Raw genomic sequence first — 24402 nt, 5'->3', positions numbered from 1 at the left:
TTCTAAGTCTATTAAAATAAAAATTTTAGGCTTCCAAAAGAAAAAAAAAAAGCTCTGCTCAACACAGCACAATGTTCAATTTGTAAAAACATATGGTCTACAGGAAGCACACGATCTTGCTGGCGTAATTGTCATTTACAAGGTCTCTGAACCCTTTAATTCCAACTATTCTAAGAGAGGTTGTGCGCATGTGCTCCTTACGGGCTTCTCTCACCCCATCTGAAAGCAGCTCCTTAAGACTTTCCTCCAACCCACCATATGTCAATGAAACACAATTCTGTTACAGCACAGATTGGAGAGCCAAAAACGTTCACTTGGACAAAAAAAGTATGGAAAAGAAACAGTGAATGAAATGTGAACGGGAACTAGGAAACCTGGACTCCAGTCGCAGCTCCTTCACTAATGCTATGCCACTCTTTAAATTATTAAATTTAATAATAAATTATTAAAATGTATCCATTTTAAAGTTGTGCCTCAGTTTCCTCATGTGCTAAATTAGTGGTTCTCAACAAATTTTCTGTCTCTATAAGCCTCTCACAAACAACATTTATGTCACAATTCTCAAAATATCCTGGGGGCACAAAGTTTTTAAAAAGTCTCTCTTTTCTTCTGATATCCTCATCACCCCAGAGTGCCCCACCCATCTCAGGGACTCTTTATGTCATTCTCATTTACTTCTACACAGCAATTTATGAATATCCTTTCATCACGGGAATGTAAGCTTCAGGAGAGCAAGCACTTTTGTCTATCTTGTACACAAAACTGTACTCCCCAAATATACAAGAGTCTGGAGCGGGCGCTAGAAATGGTGGTTGAATAAATTAGTGTTATCAAATGTACCTCCCCAACAGGGTCTCTTGCTTACTTACTCTCATTTTCCCCCCTGAGGGACTGGAAGTTTCCTCGTTTCTCTAATACAATTTGAAGCCACTTTTCATATACAACATACCTCACTATCAGGGTAGTGACCATAATACTGAAGCAACATTACAGTACTAGCGTTTTTCTGTTTATTTCATGTAGTGCCAAAACGCTGTTAATACCAATACTACGGTTTAAAAGAATCCAGAATTCATCTAATAGAAGTGAAACTAAATATTTCATGTATTTCAGAAATATAAAGTACTAACATACATAAACATAAATGTTAAACCTGGATTGTTCTAATTATCTGTGATAAGATATAATACTATCCAAAGAATTTACACTAAACAATACTTAAAGAAAGTTCATCCTAGACAAAATTAAAACCAAATTTTGATATTATTATTATTAATTACTGGACCTACTGGTGTTCAGGCTACAAAAGAAGGCTTTGGGAAAACCCAACAGCTAACTTCAAATATTTTCAGGGCTACTATGTAAAAGATAGGTATGTTTTATTTGGATTGGACACTGAGAAACTGGAATCAAAAGGTAAAAATTACAGAGAAACAGAGCACTGATGTATAAACAAGAACACATTTCTGAAAATTACAGCTATATGAGAGTGAAATAGGCTGCCTTGTGAAGAACTGACCTTCCCATCACTCGAAATGCAAAGATATGGGATGACCGTCATTTCAATCTTTGCACCAGGTGGGAAGTTAGACTTTTCGACTTCTAAAGGCCCTGCTGAGATTAAATTCCAATACTATTCTGACACCACTCATCATTCTGAAGGACATTCTGAAGTGCAGCCGCCTTTTTACAAACACGACAATTGCATGGTGGTGAGGAACACACTACTAGTAAAGTTTGGTGGTGGTGCCTAGATTTATGTGAAGGCACCAGCTGTTTTACCCACTATTGCTTTTGCAGTGACCCCCTGAAAAGGTCTCTGGGAAGTCCAAGGCTCCTCAGATCACATTTTGCAAACTGCAGTTCTAGGGATTCTAATGGACAAAGTTTCTGTAAAAAAGAATAAAGAGCAAGGAGATGAGGAAAACAAAAGGAAGGCCATCTCTACTTGCCCCTCAAATAAAACCCCCATTCAGTAAGGTTATTTATAAGCTAAGAATTCATGGGACTATCATAAACACCATCGGTCAACGACCAGTGTTTAATCTAATTAAACTTATTTTCATCCCAGAAGAGAAGCTTTTCAACAAAATTATCTTGTAAATTAGACTCTCTGGCAAAGACAGTTTTGAACCAGTGGCCTTCGGGTGCACCCAGCTATCACTACAACACCCTCACGGCCCACCAGGAAATGAAAACCACATAGAATCCACAACATTTAATGGCGTGAAGCATCTACCTACACCTCACCCTTCTCACTCTACAAAGAGTAGTGCAACTCCCAGGAGCAAGTAGGATTTAGGGAAGGTGGAGCCAGGTCAGAAAACTGTCAAAACCTGTGAAAATGTAAATGTAAAAGCCTTTCCCAACCAACGCTGCATCTTAATTCCAAGGTTAATCTCCTTAAGAAAATTTCCTTGAAATTTACATTTCCAAATAGAGAGAATGTACCTGGAAATTCTACATTGAGAGTCTCACAGCAATTTGAAAAAGAAAATCTGTGAGCACAGCTTTCAACAGAAGAACCAGCTTCCAGGGAAAGCTCTGCCACTAGCAGACCTCAGCTGGAAGCAGAGAATGGACACCACCTACCTCAAAACGTGTGAGGTGCCAGCCCTGCCTAACATCTACAGAGCCCAACTTTGGGAATGATTCCATGGGAACTGTTTTATCAAATATTTTTATGACTCAGTAGAACCTCTTTGCCCCACAATTTATTGAATCAAGAGCTGCAGTCCTCCCAGTAATTAAGGATAAAAATTACTAAGCACAGAAGCTATTTTAAAAATTAGAATAAAATTCAGTAAGGGCAAGTCTAGAACACTAAAAAAAGTAAAGATACATAAATACATGCTGGAACATGATTATACTTACCTATAATGAACTATTATACATTATTATAACTTGTAGGTAAGTGACTAGAAAAGTAACTCTTAAAGATTTTTTAAAGGTCAACGATAGAAAACACTTGAGATCTTTTAACTGCTCTACTACTTTGCCCATGAATCATTAAACTATTTATTTAAAAAAATATAAAACAACTACGAAAAAAGACTTAACAGACTTTAAAAAGCGGGGGAGAGGACAGGAGAAGAGACGGGAACCAATACACATCAAGTGTACTGGGAAAGTAACAAATACTCTAATGAGGTGAAAACCTGTTTCTTTTTATAAGCCACTGTTGTGTACCCTGCAAACCGAAAATATCTCAAAATTTTAAAATAATGTTAAATACTGCAAATTCACAGTTCAGACATATCAAGTGGTCATTTAACCGTTAAAGCAATAGAGCCCTAGGAGTTGCTGAAGCATGTACTAAGTGAAAAGCACTCATGAATATGATATTCAATATACACACTCATATTCATGAGAAACAAGTATGCGGGGGCATCTAGAACTCTCCATCGCAGAACAATTTTAAAATAATCTTAATGGCATAAATCAGCTGTAAAAGAGAAGGTGTATACATCCACATCTGGAAATGGAGTGAGTACAAACTGGATGACTTCTTATAAATATATCAAACTCTGTGAGTATCAGAACTATAGGTTGAACCTTACGAAACTGCCATTTGGGAGGATCAAGAACAGTCCAAATACTGACCATTTCTTAAGGCTCAACCTAATAGCTATCCACAAACAGTCCTCTCAAAGTGTCTCCCTCAAGACAGGTATTTCCAAGTTGCTCACTGTGAAATCCACCTCCAAAAGGATAGCCACGGGGATATGAAATACAAAGTCCCTGCCCTTTAGAAGTCTGTGATGTAGATATGCAGACACACATAAGTAACTAATAAAGGGAGGGTGAAACACTTCTGACTGGTGGTTTGGAGATGGCAGACCTCAGCCAGACTCTAAAGGCTGAAGAACACCTCTTCAAGAGGTAGAAGGAGCGTTATTAGGGTCCTCTCAGAGCAGGTCTGGATTAAGAAGGTTCTGATGGAATTTATATTTGGGGTAGAATCAATGTGGACACTGTACTCGGTACAGGTAGAAGCCATTGCTTTTTTCCACTCGCGGCAATATTTTTTTTGCCCAGAACGTTAAGATTTAGTTTCTTCAAACACACTTTTGGTAAAAACGTAAACTTTCTGGAGGACAATTTGGCAATATATATTAGTTTAAAATATGTATGCCTTCAATGCTACAGCCACTTCTAGGAAATTGCTCTATGAAAACTGTCATACCCAGGCACAAGGATTTAGCTATGAAAATACCACAAAATTATTAGGATAGTGAATAAATGGAAATGTAGTTCTTCATTAATAGGAGTCTGGTTCAATAAATTATTTTTACTGATTGAACAAGTACTATGCAGCCATTAAAACAAAAGGAATGCTGATCCTTACATACTGACATGAAAATATTATAATAATAAAGAAAAAAACCCAGCATGTAGGGTCAGTCCAGTTTTTTCCAAAAGAAAAAAAGTACTAAGATACATATATTTTAAAAGTCTGGATGAATATACAGCTAAATGATACCAGTTTTCCTTAGGTAGTAAGATGAGAGGAGTATTCTATTCTCTTCCTTCTGCACTTTATTACCTGATTTCTCTCACAATGAGCAATGAAAAGGTGATTTAAAAACTTTTGGGGTGGGGGTGGGAGCGAATTCAGTTTTGTTCTGTTTTAAGAAGAATTTCTTCCCCTGAGTCTATGCCAATTGCTGGGGACACGATGCAGGGGACACGGGTTCGTGCCCCGGTCCAGGAAGATCCCACATGCCATGCCGCGGAACGGCTAGGCCCGTGAGCCACGGCCGCTGAGCCTGCGCGTCCGGAGCCTGTGCTCCGCAACGGGAGAGGCCACAGCAGTGAGAGGCCCGCGTACCGCAAAAAATAAATAAATAAAAAAAATAATAATAGGATGATCGGTAAAGTAACTTCAGCTGCAAGGTAGGCAGAATGTCTTTAAATCATAAACTGGACTTACCTTAAATGCAATGGGCATCCAAGGGACCCCTGCAGCTAGTCCACATAGAGACATAAATACCGGCATTGGTATCAAAAGGCTATAAATGAATAAAGTTAAAGAACTAACACAGAGAGAAAGAAGGAAGTCATGATTACATGAGATCCAACTTCACGTGAATTTACTAGTTGTCAATTACTTATGTGCCTAGGTTATCAGTAAACATGAGTAGTTCAACCATAATGCAGTTTTGTTCCTTAATAAACCCACTTCTTTCCAAGGTCTCAACTCAAAGCATGCCATTCAGAGGCCATTTAAGGCCAAAAGTGGGGGCTCATTTGCATATAACCAACCATTCCCTTTGTGATTCGGGTAAGTCAAAGGAAAAGGGCAAAATTACCAAGGCATTCCTCTAGAGCACATTAGAATCATCTGGGGCGCTTTTAAAATGAGATGCCTATGTCTCATCCTCAGATATTTCGATTCTATTGGTCTATTGGGGATTCAAAAATCTTGGGCACTAGGATTTTTCAAAGCTCCCCAGGTGTGGACAAAGGTGAAAACCACATTCTAGTAGGAAGCTGGCTAGCCTCTCACCACTCCAAAGATGAATGATTCTGGCTGAACTGTAGTTTATAAAGGATTTTCAGCAATGATCTCCTTCAACTCTAATTTAAGGAACATAAATGCTCCACTTTTCTCACAGTAATAATGGAGCCCTCCCTGAATGTGAAATGACAATCACAACAGGTGACTACTTGTGGTTAATACTGCCTGAACAGCTGGGAAAATGCCAAAATTAAGGTACCCATGTTTGCTACTCTGAGAACATTCCAAAATCCACAATCCTTTTACTGAGAGATTTCCATTTCTTTCCTCCTCATTCCCCTCCAGATGCACTTACAGATGAATAAAAGATGGGAAACAAGAAGATTGGCAGGAGTCCTGGTTACTATGGCAGCAAGTAAATGAAATGCCACAGCTCATGAAACTGATAGTGAGAGCAGGCATCAGGTAGACATCATGGAGCTGTACCTGTCTTGTTGATTGCTCTCCTTCATGCACAATTCAGTTCACTGCCTCCGCCTTATATTTCATCCTGTTCAGAGAGTAGAAGGGGGACAGCACTGGAATGACAGGGAGACCAAGGAGGTAAGAATCAGCAAAGGATATTGACAGTAGAGACAAAAGGGTTATGAGAAAAGCCAATTTAGATTCTGTGAATCTTCTAAGCATCAGCGTATGGGTTTAGCAAAAATATCAGTCTGACTGGGTTAGGAGAAATTTTTTTAAAATATGCCTCGAAATAATCAGAACCTTGGGCTTTGGCAAGACAGTCAGATTTGCATACCTTGCTGAACAACACACCAAAAGTGTCATCACCAACTAAGCCACTGCAGTGGTGTGTATTAACTCAAGTGGTGGGAGGAAGGTACTTACGGGACTACACTGCTCCAAAGAGCAGGGAGGAGAAAGGGCATAAAAGCACAGAGGAACTGAAGGGATCAAAACACCCTTCGAGATTCAGCTACTTCCTAGGAAAAGTGTGCCTTTCCTCCCCTAATCCTATCTTGCAAGTGTAATTATTTAGAAGTACATGTCCTTCCCTAACAAAGCCTCTTCAAGGTTGCTTCCTATTCATCTTTACTAGATGCTGGAGATTCAAAGAACCTGGCACACAGGATGCATTCGATAAATGTTTGATGAATACGTACATCAAAGAATAAATGGAAAGACAGATGAGAGATGGAAGTTACTAACTGTACTTAATTCAACTAGAAAGGAAGAAAGGATTAAACCAAAAAATGAAATAAAATTCAAGGAGAAATAAGATCTTCATTGCAAAAACAAAAACAGCATATATATATATATAATGCATATATATAATGTGTATATATATATATATAAAGGCAGAGATACATAATAAAGTTAAGCATATCCTGTTAGTCAAAAACAGAGATGTATATGGTCAAGGAACTAGGAACAAACAGGTGGAAGGTGGAAATAAAGACATAGTGGGCGGGAATTCCCTGGTGGCACAGTGGTTAAGAATCCACCTGCCAATGCAGAGGACCCGGGTTCGAACCCTGGTCCGGGAAGATCCCACGTGCCGCGGAACAACTAAGTCCGTGCGTCACAACTACTGAGCCTGCGCTCTAGAGCCCATGAGCCACAGCTGCTGAAGCCCACGCACCCAGAGCCCGTGCTCTTTAACAAGAGAAGCCATCGCAATGAGAAGCCCACGCACCGCAACGAAGAGTAGCCCCCGCTCGAAGCAACTACAGAAAAGCCCGTGCGCAGCAACGAAGACCCAATACAGCCAAAAATAAATTAATTTTAAAAAAGGGGCTTCCCTGGTGGCGCAGTGGTTGAGAGTCCGCCTGCCGATGCAGGGGACGCGGGTTCGTGCCACGGTCCGGGAAGATCCCACATGCCGCGGAGCGGCTAGGCCCATGAGCCATGGCCGCTGAGCCTGCGCGTCCGGAGCCTGTGCTCCGCAACGAGAGAGGCCACAACAGTGAGAGGCCCGCGTACCGCAAAAAAAAACAAACAAAAACGAAAAGAAAAACCATAGTGAGAGACACGTAAAGGTGCCTCCAAACTTCTGAAGATTCTTGGAACTACTAATAAAACCAACGGACATTCGACTCCTAGAGTGTACCAGAGAATATTACAACAAAACTCAGCCTCCAAAAACCTATGAAATCTGGTAACTTAGTCAGCAAGCCTTATGTAGAGACAATAATATTTTACAGAGAATCTGCCATAGGGCATGACAATAAAATTTCAAATTAGAATTGGAAGGAGAGTAAAACCCAAAGTAACGATAGCCCCAATTTTGTTGTGTTTATTTCTCCCTCCAGTCTAAAATCAGCAGCATCTACCCTGGAGTACTGCATTCAAACTTGGAGGTCACATATAACTCCTAAGATAAGCAGAATTTTTAAACTCCCACTGTGCTTCTGGTTGACAACATGTTCTTTTAGGATAAGGCAGAAACTGGCAACAGGCTCTGAAATTTTAAGCTTCAAATGCTAAGTGAAGAGTGGATACCAGGATTTCCCAGTAAGTTGGAGTATTCAACATAAGCATGTTATGCTCCCTCCTGAAAACCTACTAGAACTACTGTAAAGGAGTGGTTTTTTTGTTTGTTTTTTTTAACGTACAACTTTGCAAGAATGAGGGAGAAAGGAGGGGAAAACAGCAATTCAATTTTAGAAAAAAAGCAGATGGAGAAAAGCAGCAATGGGGAAAACCAAGAGTCAACCATATTTACACTGTAGAATTCCCCAAAAAATCTGGGAATTGGTAACACTGAGTACACCTCGGAAAATAGGGGTGAGTGGGGGACTAAAATAAAGTTGGTTGAAAGTTTATGAAAGTTGGTTGGACCTCTAGATGCATGTTTGGAGGTTGATTCTCTGCAGTGGGTAAAACAGAGAAGTACATGGACTGCAGGACACAGGCACAGCTGTAAGAGGAGACATTATACCAAAAAGGAATTAAGAAAAAAAGGCACACTGCATGCTGAAGACCCCTGTGCTCTTCCTCCCGACTGGCTTCCAGAATGATGGCCCAAGGCCTTTTATCTTTCAAAGAACTTTCTGTGGGGAATCTGACCTGTTCTAAAGAGACTGCAGTAGTCATTCAACCAACAGCCAGGCCCTGAAGGCCCAACAATGAGGCCGACAAACTCCACCCACACACTCAGAGCATTTTTTAGTCCACCCCGTTAAACATAAGCAAACCACCAAAGATCAGAACACATTTGTGAAAAGCCTTTAACATGTGAGACCAACACAAACAAAATAAAAACTGGAGGAAACAATGCAGAAGGAGAAAACTTAAGCATCTTCAAAGATGAGAAAAATACAGCATACATGAAAAAAGAACAAGGCTATAAAAAAGAAAGATTTGGGGAACAAAGGATCTCTTAAAAATTAAAAACCTGACAGAAATTTAAAAGAAATTCTTTTTTAACATAAGGGTTGGAAGATAAAGTTTAGATACACCTCTAGAAAGACCAAAAAGACAAAGGTGAAAATTAAAAGACTGTATGAAACCAAGTGGACCAGTCCAGAAGATCCAAGACAAGAACAAAACTTCCAAAAGAGGAGAAAAATTACCCCCAAACTGAAGGACACGGGGTTGACAAACTGAAAGAGGCCACTGAGGGCCAGTACAAGTGAAAGAAAAGCTTTCTTCAAGGCACATGATCATGAAATTTTAAAACACAGGGATTAGAAGCTAGAAAAGAATGGCCTTATGTTTACACATTTCTGAAGGAAACTACTTCCCAATCCAGAATTCTATATTCAGCCAAACTTTCAGACAAATGAGTAGAATAAAAACACTTTTAGACATGCAAAAATTTTAATTCTAAGGCACTGTAAAATTGAAAAAAAATAAGTAAATGCATCAGTATTATCAGATTCTTGCTGTTGGAGAAGGGAGATACAAACATAGAAAGGGGAGGCTAAAAAGAAACCTCTGGTGCTGGTTTACAACTGGAGACATCAGGAGATGTGTACGCGAACTTCCTAGTTCTGTACACTGACCATGTTTACCTCTGTAAGAATGAGCACACCCAGACCTTAGTTTCTAAATACCATACCCTACTAAATGCCTGATCCTGAATGGGTCAGGGAAAGTACAAGATGAGCCTGTAACACTTTGTTGTGCTGGAAAACAAGGAAGTACTCAAAAAACGATGGAACGTGCCACAGGACACAAACTAGCCTGAAGGGAGACCTGCTAGCTAAATCTGGAAACATCTGAGCAAAATGACAGTAATGAATTATAACCCACTAAATAATACATGAGTTCAAACTGATAAATAAATGGGGAAAAGGGGAAACTCTTGATTTCAGTATAGTAAAAATAAAAAAGTTAGAAAAATCACTGTTTCACACCACCACAGTAATAACTTACTCAGGCAAGAATTATCACTGGGGCTTCCCTGGTGGCACAGTGGTTAAGGATCCTCCTGCCAATGCAGGGGACACAGGTTCGAGCCCTGGTCTGGGAAGATCCCACATGCCACAGAGCAACTAAGCCCATGTGCCACAACTACTGAGCCTGTGCTCTAGAGCCCACAAGCCACAACTACTGAAGCCCATGCGCCTAGAGCCCGTGCTCCACAACGAGAAGCCACTGCAATGAGAAGCCTGAGCACCTCAACGAAGAGTAGCCCCTGCTCACCACAACTAGAGAAAGCCCGTGCCCAGCAACGAAGACCCAACACAGCCAAAAATAAATAAATTTATTTTAAAAAAAAAGAATTATCAATGGATGCTAAAACTAGGGATTCAAGTTTGATGAGGAATAAGTTATTTACATAAACTCTAATTATCTCCCCACAATTTACTTACTACCAAAGGGGAAAACATTAACTAAACAGTGGAGAGACCTGGTAGGTACCACCCCAATCAAGTATCAAAAGTTAATGTCAATAATAATGAGACAACACAACACATGCCTCTCAGTGTGAGGCTTTGAGGACATATTATTGCTTACGTTGTAGTCCTGCCAAAAATGCATAGTGTGAATCAAATCATGAGGAAACAACCCTAAATAGGGGTGGCATTCACAAAATGACTGGCCTCTACACTTCAAAAATATCAATACCACAAAAGACAAAAAGAACAGCTGAGGAACTATTTCAGACTAAAGGAGATAGACATAAGAGCTAAATGCAATGAACTGGTTTCCAAACTTAAAAAAAAAAGTTGCTATAAAAGAACATTATTGAAACAGCAACATTTGAATAAAGACTTTAGATTAAAATATCGTACCAGTTACTTTCCAGATTTTGATTATATTGTGATTATCCTTGTCTTAAGAAATATATCCCTAAGTACTTAGAAGGTAAAGGGGAATGATGTCTGTGACTTGTTTTCAAACTGTTCAGGAAAGTGTCTGATGAGAGAATGACAAAGCAACTGTGGCAAAATGTTAACCTCTATGAATCTGGATGAAAATGATTCCTGGGTTCTTCAACCTATTCTTGCAACTTTCCTATAATTTGGAATTATCTCAAAATTAGAAATGAAAAAACCAAGAATATTTTTATTTATTCAATGTTTTATATACAACTCAATTCTCAGTCAGTATTTGCAAGTCCATGTTTTCCAAGGTAAAGAATGGCAATAATTGGTGGGGGAAACCCACCGGAACTCTTCATGAGCCAAGAGAAAAGGAACTGAGATACAACCTTTTGAGGGTAGACATGTGTTCATATTGAAAATACTTAGTCACAGAAGTGTAAATTTTTCATTTTATTCAAAGTTGGTACAGAAGTGCTAACATTTCCATAAAATAATTACTATACTTCAGTTACAGGACAAAATACCACAGAAAGGAATATACTTTGCAAGAAATGTAGTTCATCTTAAGTTTCCAAATACTTTTAAAGGCTAATGCAGCAGCTGGCAAAATAACACATAGTACACAAAGAACAGTGTATTTTACAGAGTCAGTAATGAAAACTGACAGCTCTTTAGCAGATTTGCTTCATTTTTTTCATTTTTAAACAGTTAACACTTTTAAAAACACATTAAACCAAGATCATACATGTCTACAATTTAAAAAATAAGATTGTATACAATAGGTTAGAATAAGTCAAAGTTAGAATTGTCATGTATGGTTAACAATCCTAAATCTACAATTTTAATTGTATTCCTTTCAATATGGAAGTAACCTGGTTTATATCAAATTCTACTTTCTGCTTGCAACTAAAACATTGTACAGTGAGATGGACCTGATCAGTCAAGCCTTAAAAAAAAAAAAAATGCTGTGGACAATGAAGGTACCCTGGAAATCAGTTTACAATTCAAAAAACTCACCAATAACCCAACAACTTCATTTAAAATCACATTTGGTCTACAATGCATAACTGACAAAACAATCCATGTATACAATACACAACCCCAGTGCACAGACTGGTCTCTCACAGAACATTTGAACAAAGCTTAAGAGGCAGGACACTGGGAAAAACATTTTTCAATGTAGACATCTTTTAAAAATGCATTAATACTTACATATCAAAATTACTAGATAAAAGCAGCAGTACTCTGCTGACATTTGGCTTAAAAATAAAGGAATGAATGAAGCAATTTCACAGGATATTAGAAAAGGAATTGGTTTTCTTCTTGAAGAAGACTACTAACTTTTGCACAGCAACTATTTTTGATATCCACCTTATCAAAAAAAAAAAGGAGAAGAAGAAGCACTGAGAAGCATAACATAGTTCGTATGTGATTGCCAACATAGGTCCAGGCAACAGAAAATGGGATGTCCAAGCAAAGAATGGGTAAATTCTCGCTTTATTTTGGAACTCTGTTGGCAATCTATAAACTGAAGCATTATTGGTGGGGGAAAGCAGGGCAACAGATTCCATACCATCATCTGACACTAATGTAATATGTCATTATTTAAAAAATAAAGCTTTTGCATTTTAACAACCCCACAGAAAAGTCCATGAGCAAAAGACCTGTTGATCTGTTTGCCACTCAAAAGTTAGAGATCTCACAGTGAAATTAGAAAATTCTATTTATACATATTTACACCGCTAGGACTACTTTCACCTAGACTAATTAAAGCAATTTTCCATGGAATTACAGGTGAAAGATATTCTGCCAAAGGAATCTTCAAAAGCATCCTTTAAGTTCTTAAAAACTATTTTAAATTTAAAAACAAAATTTAAAGGTACAGAACACATTCTACACAGGACTAACAGGTTATTACTGCTTTGCCTTATCACATATTGCTAAGCCAAAGATGTTCCTCAAACCTCTCCTTTCTCCTGCATTTCTGGTATTCCTCTCCAGTAACCCCACCGAAGCCTGAGGTTTTACATTCTTAAAAAATGCTGCAGGTCCACAACCTGGCAACTTTTGGCTAGAGGGCGTAAGTCTCTCCCTCAAAGTGCTCAGGTTAATTCTTCTAAAACATGTTCCATTAGTCTATACCAGCTTTAATCTTCATTCCATATATTATTAAAGATGATTATCCCTAAGAAGATAAACATACAAAATAGAGGAGAGTGGGAACAAAGCTAGTCACTTCTCTCCATCCTGAGAGTCCTTCCATCTTTTGACATACAGGCAAAATCCAAGACACAAATGTATTTATTCATTGTTTACAAACAGGGACTATTCAGGTGTAGAAAGTGAGGAGTAAAATAAGGATAATGTCGAGTTCAAGAAAACACATTATTTTCTTCTTCTGCATGCATATTCACAGATTTCATCTAATCTAGTCTTGAAGCGGGTAATGAGACAGGCAAAAGAATCCTTTAGACTCTTACAACCATTGTGAAAAGCAAAGCACTTCATTTGGCAGATCTGTCTGTTAGTTTGATGCTCGTAACACTTGGATCAAATTCTGCTCTATTAAAATGAAGTGCAGTGAAGCATATGAAAAAATAACTTCATTAAGTTTAGATTAAATTTACGCAAAGATTAAAGATTAGTATTTGCCCTATTAAAATGTGAGATTTCTCCATGTTTTCAAGGTACTATTGACGGGAGGTAAAATTTCCTAAAGATGTATGATTAAAAAAAAAAAAAATCCAATGGCTCTACAGCTTAAAGCAGAAGTTTGTCAAAATGTTCCACCCACCAAAAACCTAGAAGTCTGTCCCTGTTTCTCAAGTTCCAGATTGTAGGAAAGAGCCCACAGACCCCATTTTAGCTAGTAACCCCCCAATACAATTGCAGCATTCTTGACATTGGTATTCTCTCCTCCACCAAAGCAGTACAAACGTACTCAGATTAGAACACTGAATCCCTTATGATTTAGGACCCCTATCTTAGGTACCTCACTGTCTAGGGCTTTCAGTACTGTGGTCCTCATCCTGACAACTCGAGACAAACCCATGGTGGGCTTTTTATGCCTGGCACTTGTGGGACAATGAGAATACTGTTAGTCTTGTGCTTTCTACATGTGGAGTTACAAATATGAGGGAACATGGTTTTGTGCTTTCTATGGACACTTACTTTCAGCTTTTTCCTTATCATGGAATGTGAAACGGTTGTCACATATATGTTCTCAGATATGCCTATCCAACCTACACTGGAAAATGATAAAGTTAAAATATACCCACAGAATAAGTAACCTTAAATTTTTAATTAAGGATATAAAAGAAACAAATTCAGATGAATAAATAACATTTAAGCTGCAACACAAACCAGACTTACCTGGTTCCTTGAACTTAAACAGAGGCTGCATATAAAGTATGTAAATATAAATGTATTTTCTTCACTAGCTATAACGATATTTAGAAAGAGGAACTGTAACAAATAAGAGTTATCTATCAAGAAAGGGAAAGGTGTGAACTAGCAGATTCAGTATTGGCAGCCAGAAGGCACTAATCAAAACATAAATTTCAGAAGATGATTATATTATGGAATATACCCTACAGAATGGCCTTTGCCAGTTGGGGGTTTCAATAATATAGATAGCAATGAGCTTAATTTCAGTTTCCAACTAGTGTAACAAAAAAGTGAGTTATTAAGGAACATTCCACTTATAGAGGTATAGGCTACACTGATATATTGGAAAATTATCCAGAGTAGTTTGTCCAGAGGCAATAAAAAAAGTAAACACTCCTTTATCCAGCAGCACTAGGGTACAAGGTGAATTTCCAATATAAGTCTCCAACAAAGGTGTGGTTACCTACTGTCAACTTGTGCTGTTGCCGAAATCACTGGAAAATGTATTTCCCTCAATGACAGAGTTCACTTACTGTAAACTGTCTTGAACTGGGGTGGGGGGCTCCATTATCCTGGGCAACAATTATAATACAGTGCTTCTCTGAGGAGAGCAAAGCACTGCTCCTACACTAACAAGAATCTGAGACCACTGTGCTTTGTCTTGACTTATTTATTCTAGCATCCCTCTCTGCAAACACACTATGTATCCAGGTAACCAAACCAAACTTTTAAAAGTCATTACATAAATTAAGGTTATTGGTTTAAGTCAAGTCTCAGATTATGGTTCTCCCCGAAAAAGTAAAGTGCACGAGATGAGTAATGATACAGATACATCAAACCTTTTCTGTTTACTTCTGAGTAAAAGACTATATGCCAATGGTTAAGCCTGTTGGTTATCAGATAAATGGGGTGCTTAACCCAAAACAATAAGCTAAATCCTATCTTTTATAAAGGATTTGAGATGGAAACAAACATAAATTATATCAATTCTCTTAACATTCCTTTAAAGGTGAATCAGTAGTTTAAAGCCTTATTCCCAGCACTGGAGAGAAGTTTAAATAAAAACATTTATATGACAACATGAATAATGGTGTGGGACTCAATGCTGGCAAAGCCCATCAATTATTTTGAACCTTAGCTAAATTCTGTTCTGGAGTCAAAGTAGTTGAGTATCTATCTACTCTTCCAACAGAGGTGAGAGTTTGACAAAAAGCATACCAAATTAAGAGAAGTTAGCTTAATGGAGGAAAAGGGATTTGCAGCCCTGAGTTAAGTCAACCAAGAAAACCAAATGTAGTGATCAAAAGATTACTTCTTTTGTAATCCAGCTTCATACCTAACTAGTACAAAAGGGTTTCTCTATATGCCAACTGACTAGTTCCAACTTTTTACCTTTAATTACTGCAAGAACAAGGCTTTTCGGCATCAAAACAAACTCCATTCCTCTCTACATTGTGACACCATCATTTCAAAGGGACTGGTGTGAATTTAACTATTCTTGCCTCCTAATTTTTGAAAACTGAGTTTCGAGAATAAAATACTGATGAATTATTAAGGGCTTTTATTATTAGTGAACACAAAGTCTAAGAAAACAATTCTTGAGAACAGTTTAAGCTAATAGAAATTTAGTATATTTAAACACAACTATATTTAGTGAATCACTATTTGGATCCAGACCTTCAAATATGGGGCAAAGCAGCACTTCTGCACACCATGACAATAAGCCTGAAACAAAGTGAATTAAGCTGACAAAAGATCAAAATAGGAATCTGTTAAGTGTTGAAAGAATAGGTGAATAATTAAAGCAACGTGAGGGAAGACAAAGGGGGAAACCAGTCTCTCTGAATGGTAGGTAGGCATACACACAAATAGGAATATATCCCATTTGTAAAGTCTGCTCAGGCTAATGTCAACATTAAAATGACTTAAACAATTTAACACCTGGCTAATGATAAATCTTATGAATACTGAAACCTAAAAGTATTTTTTCTACTAAAGTATCATTATGAAATATCAGTCATTTTAACCTCAAATATGTTAATAAACTCATACTTTACGATATTTAACATCAAACCAGGGTTTAACAAGCTTGATCTTATTCACTGTACCCTAATCTATATGCGGAGGGGTTTAAACTAGCTGATAGCAAAGATACCTCAAGTTCTAGAGTTCAATGAATATGATTCTACATCTAACACATTTTAAGCTAATTTTGTCTTCTGTTAAGTCTGCATCATCCAGGTACTTCTCAGCATCTCACTTAATAGTGTTTCTGACTTCTTAAGAAAATTTTGTCCTGGCAAGTCTCCGTACTCACGGAATTTAACAACAATGGTCTTTATACATCTCTCAACCCAAACTCAGGAAATGCTGAGGTGTCACTACTAGATACCCATGTGGTCATTTTCAGCCATCATACCTCAGAAGAAAATGACGTATGGGAGTAAAGTATAAGAAAAGCAAGTAGGCCGAATACTGCCAAGTGGGAACATTGATGGGTCTAACCTTTTAATAGCTAATAATATAGCAGCTCTATAGGGTGGTAAAGAATGAGAATAACCCATAAGCTACATTAAATGATATCTAAAGAGAGGGGAAGATCCACACACCCAATATAGGGAAGACAGCAATGGACTGAGAAATGTAGAGACTTAAAGGTTCTAATCACCCTGGACAAGACTTTCAAGCCCCCACTTAGCCTCAGGTTAGAGAACTGAGTAACAACCTTCCCACTCAGTTCTTAAAATGTGAAGTTTCATGAAGTGATGGGCCCCCACTAATTACTTGACTTGCCATCCCCAAGAGCTAGGGCTTTGTGACCCAGGCCAGCCTCTTTGCGCAAACAGACAATGGATCCTTTGAGCCAAGTGAAAAAGAAGCCTTGGGAGATCAGATCTGCTGGATTTAGGCCAAAGGACACAGCGCCATTGCTACTGCTTGATGCTTCTCTAACCAAAAGATAAGAGTGATAACCTCACCAGGAAAGAAAGGCTGGGGGAAAAGACTGGCTCAGCTGTTTCAAAAGCCGCTTACTGTCTTGGGTGGGAGGACAAAATATTCTGAGATGAACAGGGAAATTAGAGGTACCACAAAGGAACCAATAATCATTCTGCATGTCAGGGTAATAAGCTCTTCTCATCAGATCTGGAGACTAAGATTGCCTGAGAGGACAAAAATCTAAGAACTGGAGATACCATTAACAGCAGATAAGACAATATTTTTCTCCACCTTTGAAGACCAGTGTCCTCGCTTCATTCTGACTCGTAGCTAACTACTGTAGTCAATCACTCTTAGCCAATTCTGAACCTCAGCTTGAGCCAATATGAAAACATATACATGTTAATGTCTAGGTATCAATGTCATCATTTAGGACCCATTTAGTTAGTGTAAAGTATGACTATTTTGCTAGCTTTAAGACAGACCATGTATCATTCCATGAACAATCATTCTAATGAAATACAGACTGAAGAATGGTCCCCTGAAATGAAGTTGCAATCAGGAATTCACATACTTATTCAAGCACATTATCTATTACTGGGAGGCAATAAGAAGGGCAAGCTTCAGGGACTTCAGTCTAAATAAAATGTTTATACTGGCAAGAATAAACAATCCTAATGGATATGCTAATAATCATTCCTTATTTACAAACATTAGTACTCTAAACTTGACCTACTGCTATATACACATGAATAGACACAAGATGATGTATTTTATGTATCATACTAAGACAACAGCAGAGAGAAGGTAGGGGGATGCTAATATCCCAAACTATTAGGAGTCAACATTAAATAAAAGGGGGAAAAATCCACTTAAATACCACCTATTCATTTATGCTTTTAATAGAAGGGGTAAGAAGGCTGCTCAGCCAATATGTCAGTCCTCACTGCTGAGTTACACAGCAAGGTGTTCAGAGTCAAAGAAAAATTTTAATTCCTACAACTTAATGTCAATTTGAAAAATCTAAGATCCTGTTATTTCCCCAAATATCAAAAGGCTGTCTCAAAGGAAGAACAGTTCCTTTGAAAAAAGAAGAGGACAAACCATGAATCCAGATTTGGACACCTGGTTTTCTGTTCTTCCCAACAGACTTTGTAACCTTGGACATGTCACAGCCTCAGCCTCCACACAAGAAAAGGATGGTCCTTATTTTTATTTGGCCCCCAGCTTATAAACCTTAAGAATGAAATTGAGAACAAAATTCCACAAGGCACTCTAATAAGCTCTCAGAAATCATACTATTCGTACATGAATTATTTTTTTCATCTACAGACTCAGTCCTTCAGAAAGCCCCCTGGAGATGGGAAGACATTATGCTACCTGACAATTTCTAAAATCAACTTTGAACTAATCAAATCCATCATAATGAAACTAGTTTATAAGTACAAAAAAATTTAAAGTCATTAGGACTGAGTTTTGATTCAAAATCTACAAAAATATCTAAAAAAAGTAATAATTTTCCCCTGAAGAATAAAGGTTAATAAAATCATGCAATTTAAAAAATATCAGAGATTACAGAAAAGTCAAAGTAGATACACAATTAGTTTCCTTCATCTGTCATGGAGGAAAAAGGACAGGACACACAAAGAACTACCTAATCTGTAGAGCTCTTCTCAGACGTCTTTTGTACCCTGTCCTCATGAAGGGAATCACTCTGTGAAAAATGGATTCTCTTCCAGGAAGGCTGTAACTGGGTATGAAGCCATGTCAAGATAGAGGGTCCTACAATTAACGCAAGTCCTGTAATCTCCTCTACAAGACACACTATGAAACCCGTAGAAGTTCTTGTTCATGGCACCTCTTGAACATGCTATCCATTCTACAGAAAAACTATACTGACAATCCACCAATGGCAAAGCATGCACTCTTGAGTTTTCTGTTACTGATGGTCAGTTTGCAACAAAATATCATCACACTCTAAGTCACTGTTAACTTTTTAAACAAAAATGTAGAGGCTGTGTACACATGGCAAGTCTTTTGAAAAAAAAGTAAATCGGGGAAAAAAAAGACTTATCAAGGATACAATATGATCTGAGAATTAAATTTTCACTCTAAAAACTCAACTGCAATATCTCACAATCTAATCAAGTAGGGCAACCCAGCACAAAGGCAGAGTTAATTCTTCTTCAAATTTCCGGACATATCTTCCAAATGGATCCACTTGGGAAGGTACCTGGCTAATAAAGAATATTACCAAATGACAAGAACAAAGTTAGAGAATTAATGAAGTATGAAAACATGAAAATTCCAAGTGATCACATGGCAAAAAGTCCAATATTTAGTATTAGACTATCACCTGTTCAGCTTAGTCGATCAAATGCTGCTTAGGGGATGCTAATTTCCAAACTATATAAATGATCTTAATTTGGTCAGTAAATCTGGGGATCATCAGCAATGTTTACTTCATTTTCTCCCCCATAATCATGTACAATACAATCATGACATACAACTTTATAAAGACAGACTTGGTGGTCGTTTGAGTATGGTTCACTTAAACTTCAAAGTAGGAAAAAAAGAAAAAAGCAACTGGAACAAACTTTTTCCCAACATTCCATATACTGGCGGTACAAGAATAGCTACAGGAAAACATTCTTCTTCCTTTCTTTCAGCATTCAGAATCCATAGGCTCATGCTAACAAAACGAACCTGGCAAACGAACTTGCCCTGAAACAAGCACATGTTAGCGATTTTCAGTACATAATTGATTATACAATGTCTACAAATTCAGTTTTTTAAAATGGAAGTAGGGATTACAGAGAGAGAAAAAACTTTAAAATGAGCAAGTCTTCTACTTCAGGGTAAGAAGGCCTACCAAGATTTGGCAGTGCAGACAGTATATCTTATTCGTGATATCTTAGCATATATTCTGCTCTAAGTGCTCTATGAGAATAATTGGTCTCTCCTTACTTTGGTATGGAAAATTTTAAACCACATTTGCACAATTCAGTCTGTTAAACAAGTTTTACTTCATTTAGATTGAAATTTTACTTTCATCCATCTCTGGGAAAATAAAGTCTTGCAAATAGATGATTTTTCTGCTAAGTAAAATTTGGCTAAAACCTACAGCGTAAACAATGCCTGAGAGATGCAACAGTTACATAAGTGTTTTGTTTTTTTCAAAGACCAGTATTTTCTTAAGTTAGTGTCTCATCATATCCTTAAAAGTTCATAAGGAGAAATAAACAAACATGAAAATTCCAAGTGAACACACAGCAAAAAGTCCAATATTTAGTATTAGTTTTACTTGTGGAGTTTCTTCCAACATTTGTAAACAAACAGCCTCCTCCTCCATCAGGTCTCTGAGACTCCTCTTGCTGAGGCTCTTACTTTTAAAGCCACAGAACCAATCTATGAACTTCCAGTACCGGCCTCCATCCTCTGTTTCCTTCTTTCTCTCTTTCTCACCCATGAGAGCTGCTTGCCCATTGGAATAAGCATCTACAGGTGTTTCTGCCTCTGAATGACCTAAAGAAGCCACTGGGTTGCCCTCCTCTCTGCAGGTCACCAACAGATTAACATCTTCAGGCTGCAGGCCCTTAATGCTATCTTCAGATTTCCCATTGGGAATGACGTGGTTGATGGCCTCACTATTCTCACTGCATCTCAGGATGCTCTTCTCTTGCATTTTGTACGGTTCTTCTTTTGGGGAGCAGCTCTCCTTTACCACCAGGCTCTTCTTAGACCAAAAGGTGGTGGTACGAATCTGTTCCTTCGTAGGAGGTGGCGTGAGAAGGCTAACAATTACAGTAATGAGTCCTGTGACCCAAAACAACGCTGTGGCCACGTACATGTAATGGATGTCTTTGATGAAGCCTGGCCTGTTATCAGGTTGGTCACATTCTGGGGCACGGTAGGCAAAGGCCAGTGTCAAACGGACTGCTCCAAGAACAAAGCCAGCCATTCCACCATAGAAAGCCCCTTGTTCATTGCAGCGCTTCCAGAAAATTGCCAGAAGGAATAGGGCTGCAACTGGGGGCGTCAGGTAATCTGCTACCTCCTGAATGTAAAGGTACATCTGGCCTCCTTGCATCTCCACGATGATGGGCACCCACGCAATGCTGATCACTACCATAAAAGCCACAAATATCCTCCCCACAATCATTAGCTCCCGGGAGCTTGCACTCTTGCGGATGAGTTTGTACACATCGAGGGTGAATATGGTACTGGCACTGTTAAAGATAGAGTCCAAGTCACTCATCAGAGCTGCTATCATCACTGCCATCATTAAGCCCCGGAGGCCCACAGGAACCAGCTTCATCACCAGGCGTGGGTACGCAATATTAGAGCACCCAGCTCTGCTTCCACACACTTGCATGCAGTGCTCTGGGTTGATGCAAGCTATATCATCAGCAAACAGTATCCTGGAAATCATTCCTGGGACAACTATGATAAACATTGGCAGAAGCTTCAAGAAGCCAGCCATCAGAGTAGAGCCTTTGGCATGAGCAATGTTTTTAGCCGCTAGGACCCTCTGCACGATGACTTGGTCAGCACACCAGTACCACACCGAAGCTGGGGTCTGCCCAAGAATGAATCCAGGCCAAGGAACATCTTCATCTGTTGGATTCCGCAACATTTTCAGTGCATCTTTCTTAGGGTGGACATTACAAGAATTTGTGTTGGAAAGGTTGTATGTCAACAAGATGGAAGTGACATTGGGTGAGGCCAACATGTACCTTCTCTTAACTTCCTCAAACCCGCCAATCTCCATCATGCTAATAATCATAAGTGTGAGTGCCCCAACGATCATGAGCAGAGCCTGTAGAGTGTCTGTGTAGATCACTGCAACAAGGCCTCCGGTGACAGTCAGCAAAGCAGTCATGCCAATGAGGAGGATGACAGACACATAAAGGTTCCAACCCAAAGACTCCTGGATAAAGAGGGCACCCGAATACAGATCCACTGAGAGCTTGGTGAAGATATAGAGAATCAGAGACAACGCTGCAAAATAGACCTGAATCCTATGGCCACCAAATCGCTTGGACAAGTATTCAGGCATGGTGTATACCCCTGACCGGATGTAAATCGGGATGAAAACCCATCCCAGAAGTTGCAAAAGCAGTAAGGCATTGAATTCCCATGCGCCCACTGCAAATCCACTTGCAGCTCCAGATCCTGCCAGCCCAATGAAGTGCTCACTCCCAATATTGCTCACAAACAGAGAGGCACCAATTGCTACCCAGGTCATAGAGCGCCCCGCCAGGAAGTATCCACTTACAGTGCTTCTATTAGATTTCCACATGGCAAAAAAACCAATGCCCATGACCAGGATAAAATACAGGGCCACTATGGCAATGTCTGCTGTCTCCAGCACAGCCCTCATTTTGGTAACTTTGTGAATAAAAGTGTCCAATGACAGAAGTGTCCAACTTTTTATTTACTCATTAGTAACCCCAGCCAAGTCTGTAAACCGTACGTGAACTGGACTACACAGAGCAACACAGCAGGTCAAAGTCTTTGTCCTTTGGTTTGCTGTCTTGATGGTGGCGGTTGTGATAAACTTTGAAGGAGACAGTTTAAATTTTCCTCCGCTTCTTAATTGGGATTGAGAACTTAGCTCGTACTCTTAATCCACTCTCCACAAGACCATCAGCATTTACTCAGGTGCTGGAGGAGAAATTCTGAGTTGCAGCTAAGTCTAGTGAAGCCTACTGTACCAACCCTGCAAGGCAGCAAAGACAAAAGACAAAGATTGAATTAGAGGAGGGGCTCACCAAGCGATGAGGAAACTTTCAGTCTAGCAAAACGGCGCAACAAGACATTATAAAAAGAAAAAAAAAACTTTTAAAATATATGTACTTTAGTTCCACAGGAAAGAGCGATCCATACTATCACATCTGATACTTAAAGTCAGGGAGAATATTTATCATTTTGAAGTAAGAACAAAAATTAATTGACCTCCTAACTAAGTGGCTTAACTTCTCTGGCAACTAAGAAATGCCCACCATGACACTGCCCTTTCTTGTCTTAGTGTGGTAGTCTCAGATTGGAAAGGCACCAAGGTCTTAAAGCACTTTGGGGGCGGGGGGATGACACTAATTATTCATAATAAATAAGGACACCAAAATGAATCTTCAAATACTGTGAATCCTGAGAGTAATGTATTTTATAGCCAGTTAGGGTCCTGGACAGAACAGGTATTTACTAAGTATTACCATCTACCCCCAAACACAATACCAAGTACTGCTTAGTCTGTGCAGACTACTGTTACAAAATTTTCCTAAATTCCTACTACAAATGTACATCTGTGCTAGTCATCATACATTAACCTAGAAATTGTGACATGACTCCTGCCCTAAGGGGAAACAAGATGTTCCACACAAAAAAACTAGGAACATACCTAAACAACCCTAAAATTTTACTCTGCTAGCTAGAAGGAAGACATTGAAAAAAAGATTTTTTTAATGTTACAGAAAGTCATTTCCTTCCCTTCCATTTCATCAGGCATTATTTCCAAGAGAACCTCTGAGATGATAAAGGCACTGACTCAAGGTTTGATTTTGCTGAATAATTTTTCCTTTTAATGCTTTCTTGTTGAAGGGTATACAGAGCAAGGAGAGGAGGAAGAAATAGAAAATTTTTCTGGAAGACTGAAAAATAACGTCATTATTATTATTATTATATCTTCCAAACCTAAACAAAACAGACATCTATAAACCATTAGATAATAAATTGTCTTCAATAAGTCAATCAGATCTTTTCAGTCCTGGATTAAGAAAATCATTGAAAAACAGACATTTAAATTTACCTAAAATTGAGTTTATGAATATGACGGGTTTTCTCCTGGAAAAAGAGACAAATTCTGAATCTTCAAAGTTATTATAATTGGAGCTGAAAGACCAATATGAAAAACATTTTGTTATTCAACCTAATGCCTTCCACATGTTAACTCCTAAAGTGATTTCTCCTTTCGAGATAAGGCAACCTCAGAGTGTAATTTTTTTTATGCTTGACAAAGCAGATGCTTTTTGATGAATCTAGATACTTTCCTTTAAAAATCATTAAGTTCTATAAATGATACTAAAAGCCACCTCTTTTCCAAATAGACCACAGTACTAAACACTTAACAACAAACCTCTTACTGGTAAGGAAAAGAGCTGGAAATAATGCTTAAAGATAAACATGCTACCGAATTAGGTTATTAGGTCTAATTAATAATGCTGCCACGTAGAAATGTCTTAAACCCATCTTTATGCCTTTTTAAGCATAAAGCACTACAACAATTACACCAAAAAAAACCTGACTAAAATCTTTCCTCCTAAAAGCCAGTGTCAATAA

The 24402-nt window shown here is 38.5% G+C and overlaps 2 protein-coding genes across 2 annotated transcripts in view; both read right to left on the bottom strand.

The window, feature by feature from the left end:
- The window catches only part of MRPS6 (mitochondrial ribosomal protein S6), a 65838-nt gene that overhangs the window by 20076 nt on the left and 21360 nt on the right, over positions 1-24402 (bottom strand). The window lies entirely within an intron of this gene.
- On the bottom strand, positions 19483-22447 carry SLC5A3 (solute carrier family 5 member 3; the record flags this gene model as incomplete). Its single annotated transcript, XM_082655594.1, has 1 exon — positions 19483-22447. One exon carries the CDS (start codon positions 22445-22447, stop codon positions 20291-20293), a length of 2157 nt encoding a protein of 718 aa, XP_082511720.1. The 3' UTR covers positions 19483-20290.

This window comes from Grampus griseus (assembly GCF_964374135.1).
Source record: "Grampus griseus genome assembly, chromosome: 5".
NCBI classification, from domain to species: domain Eukaryota; kingdom Metazoa; phylum Chordata; class Mammalia; order Artiodactyla; family Delphinidae; genus Grampus; species Grampus griseus.
Note: the sequence above shows the minus strand (reverse complement) of the source record. Positions and strands in the feature narration are given on the sequence as shown.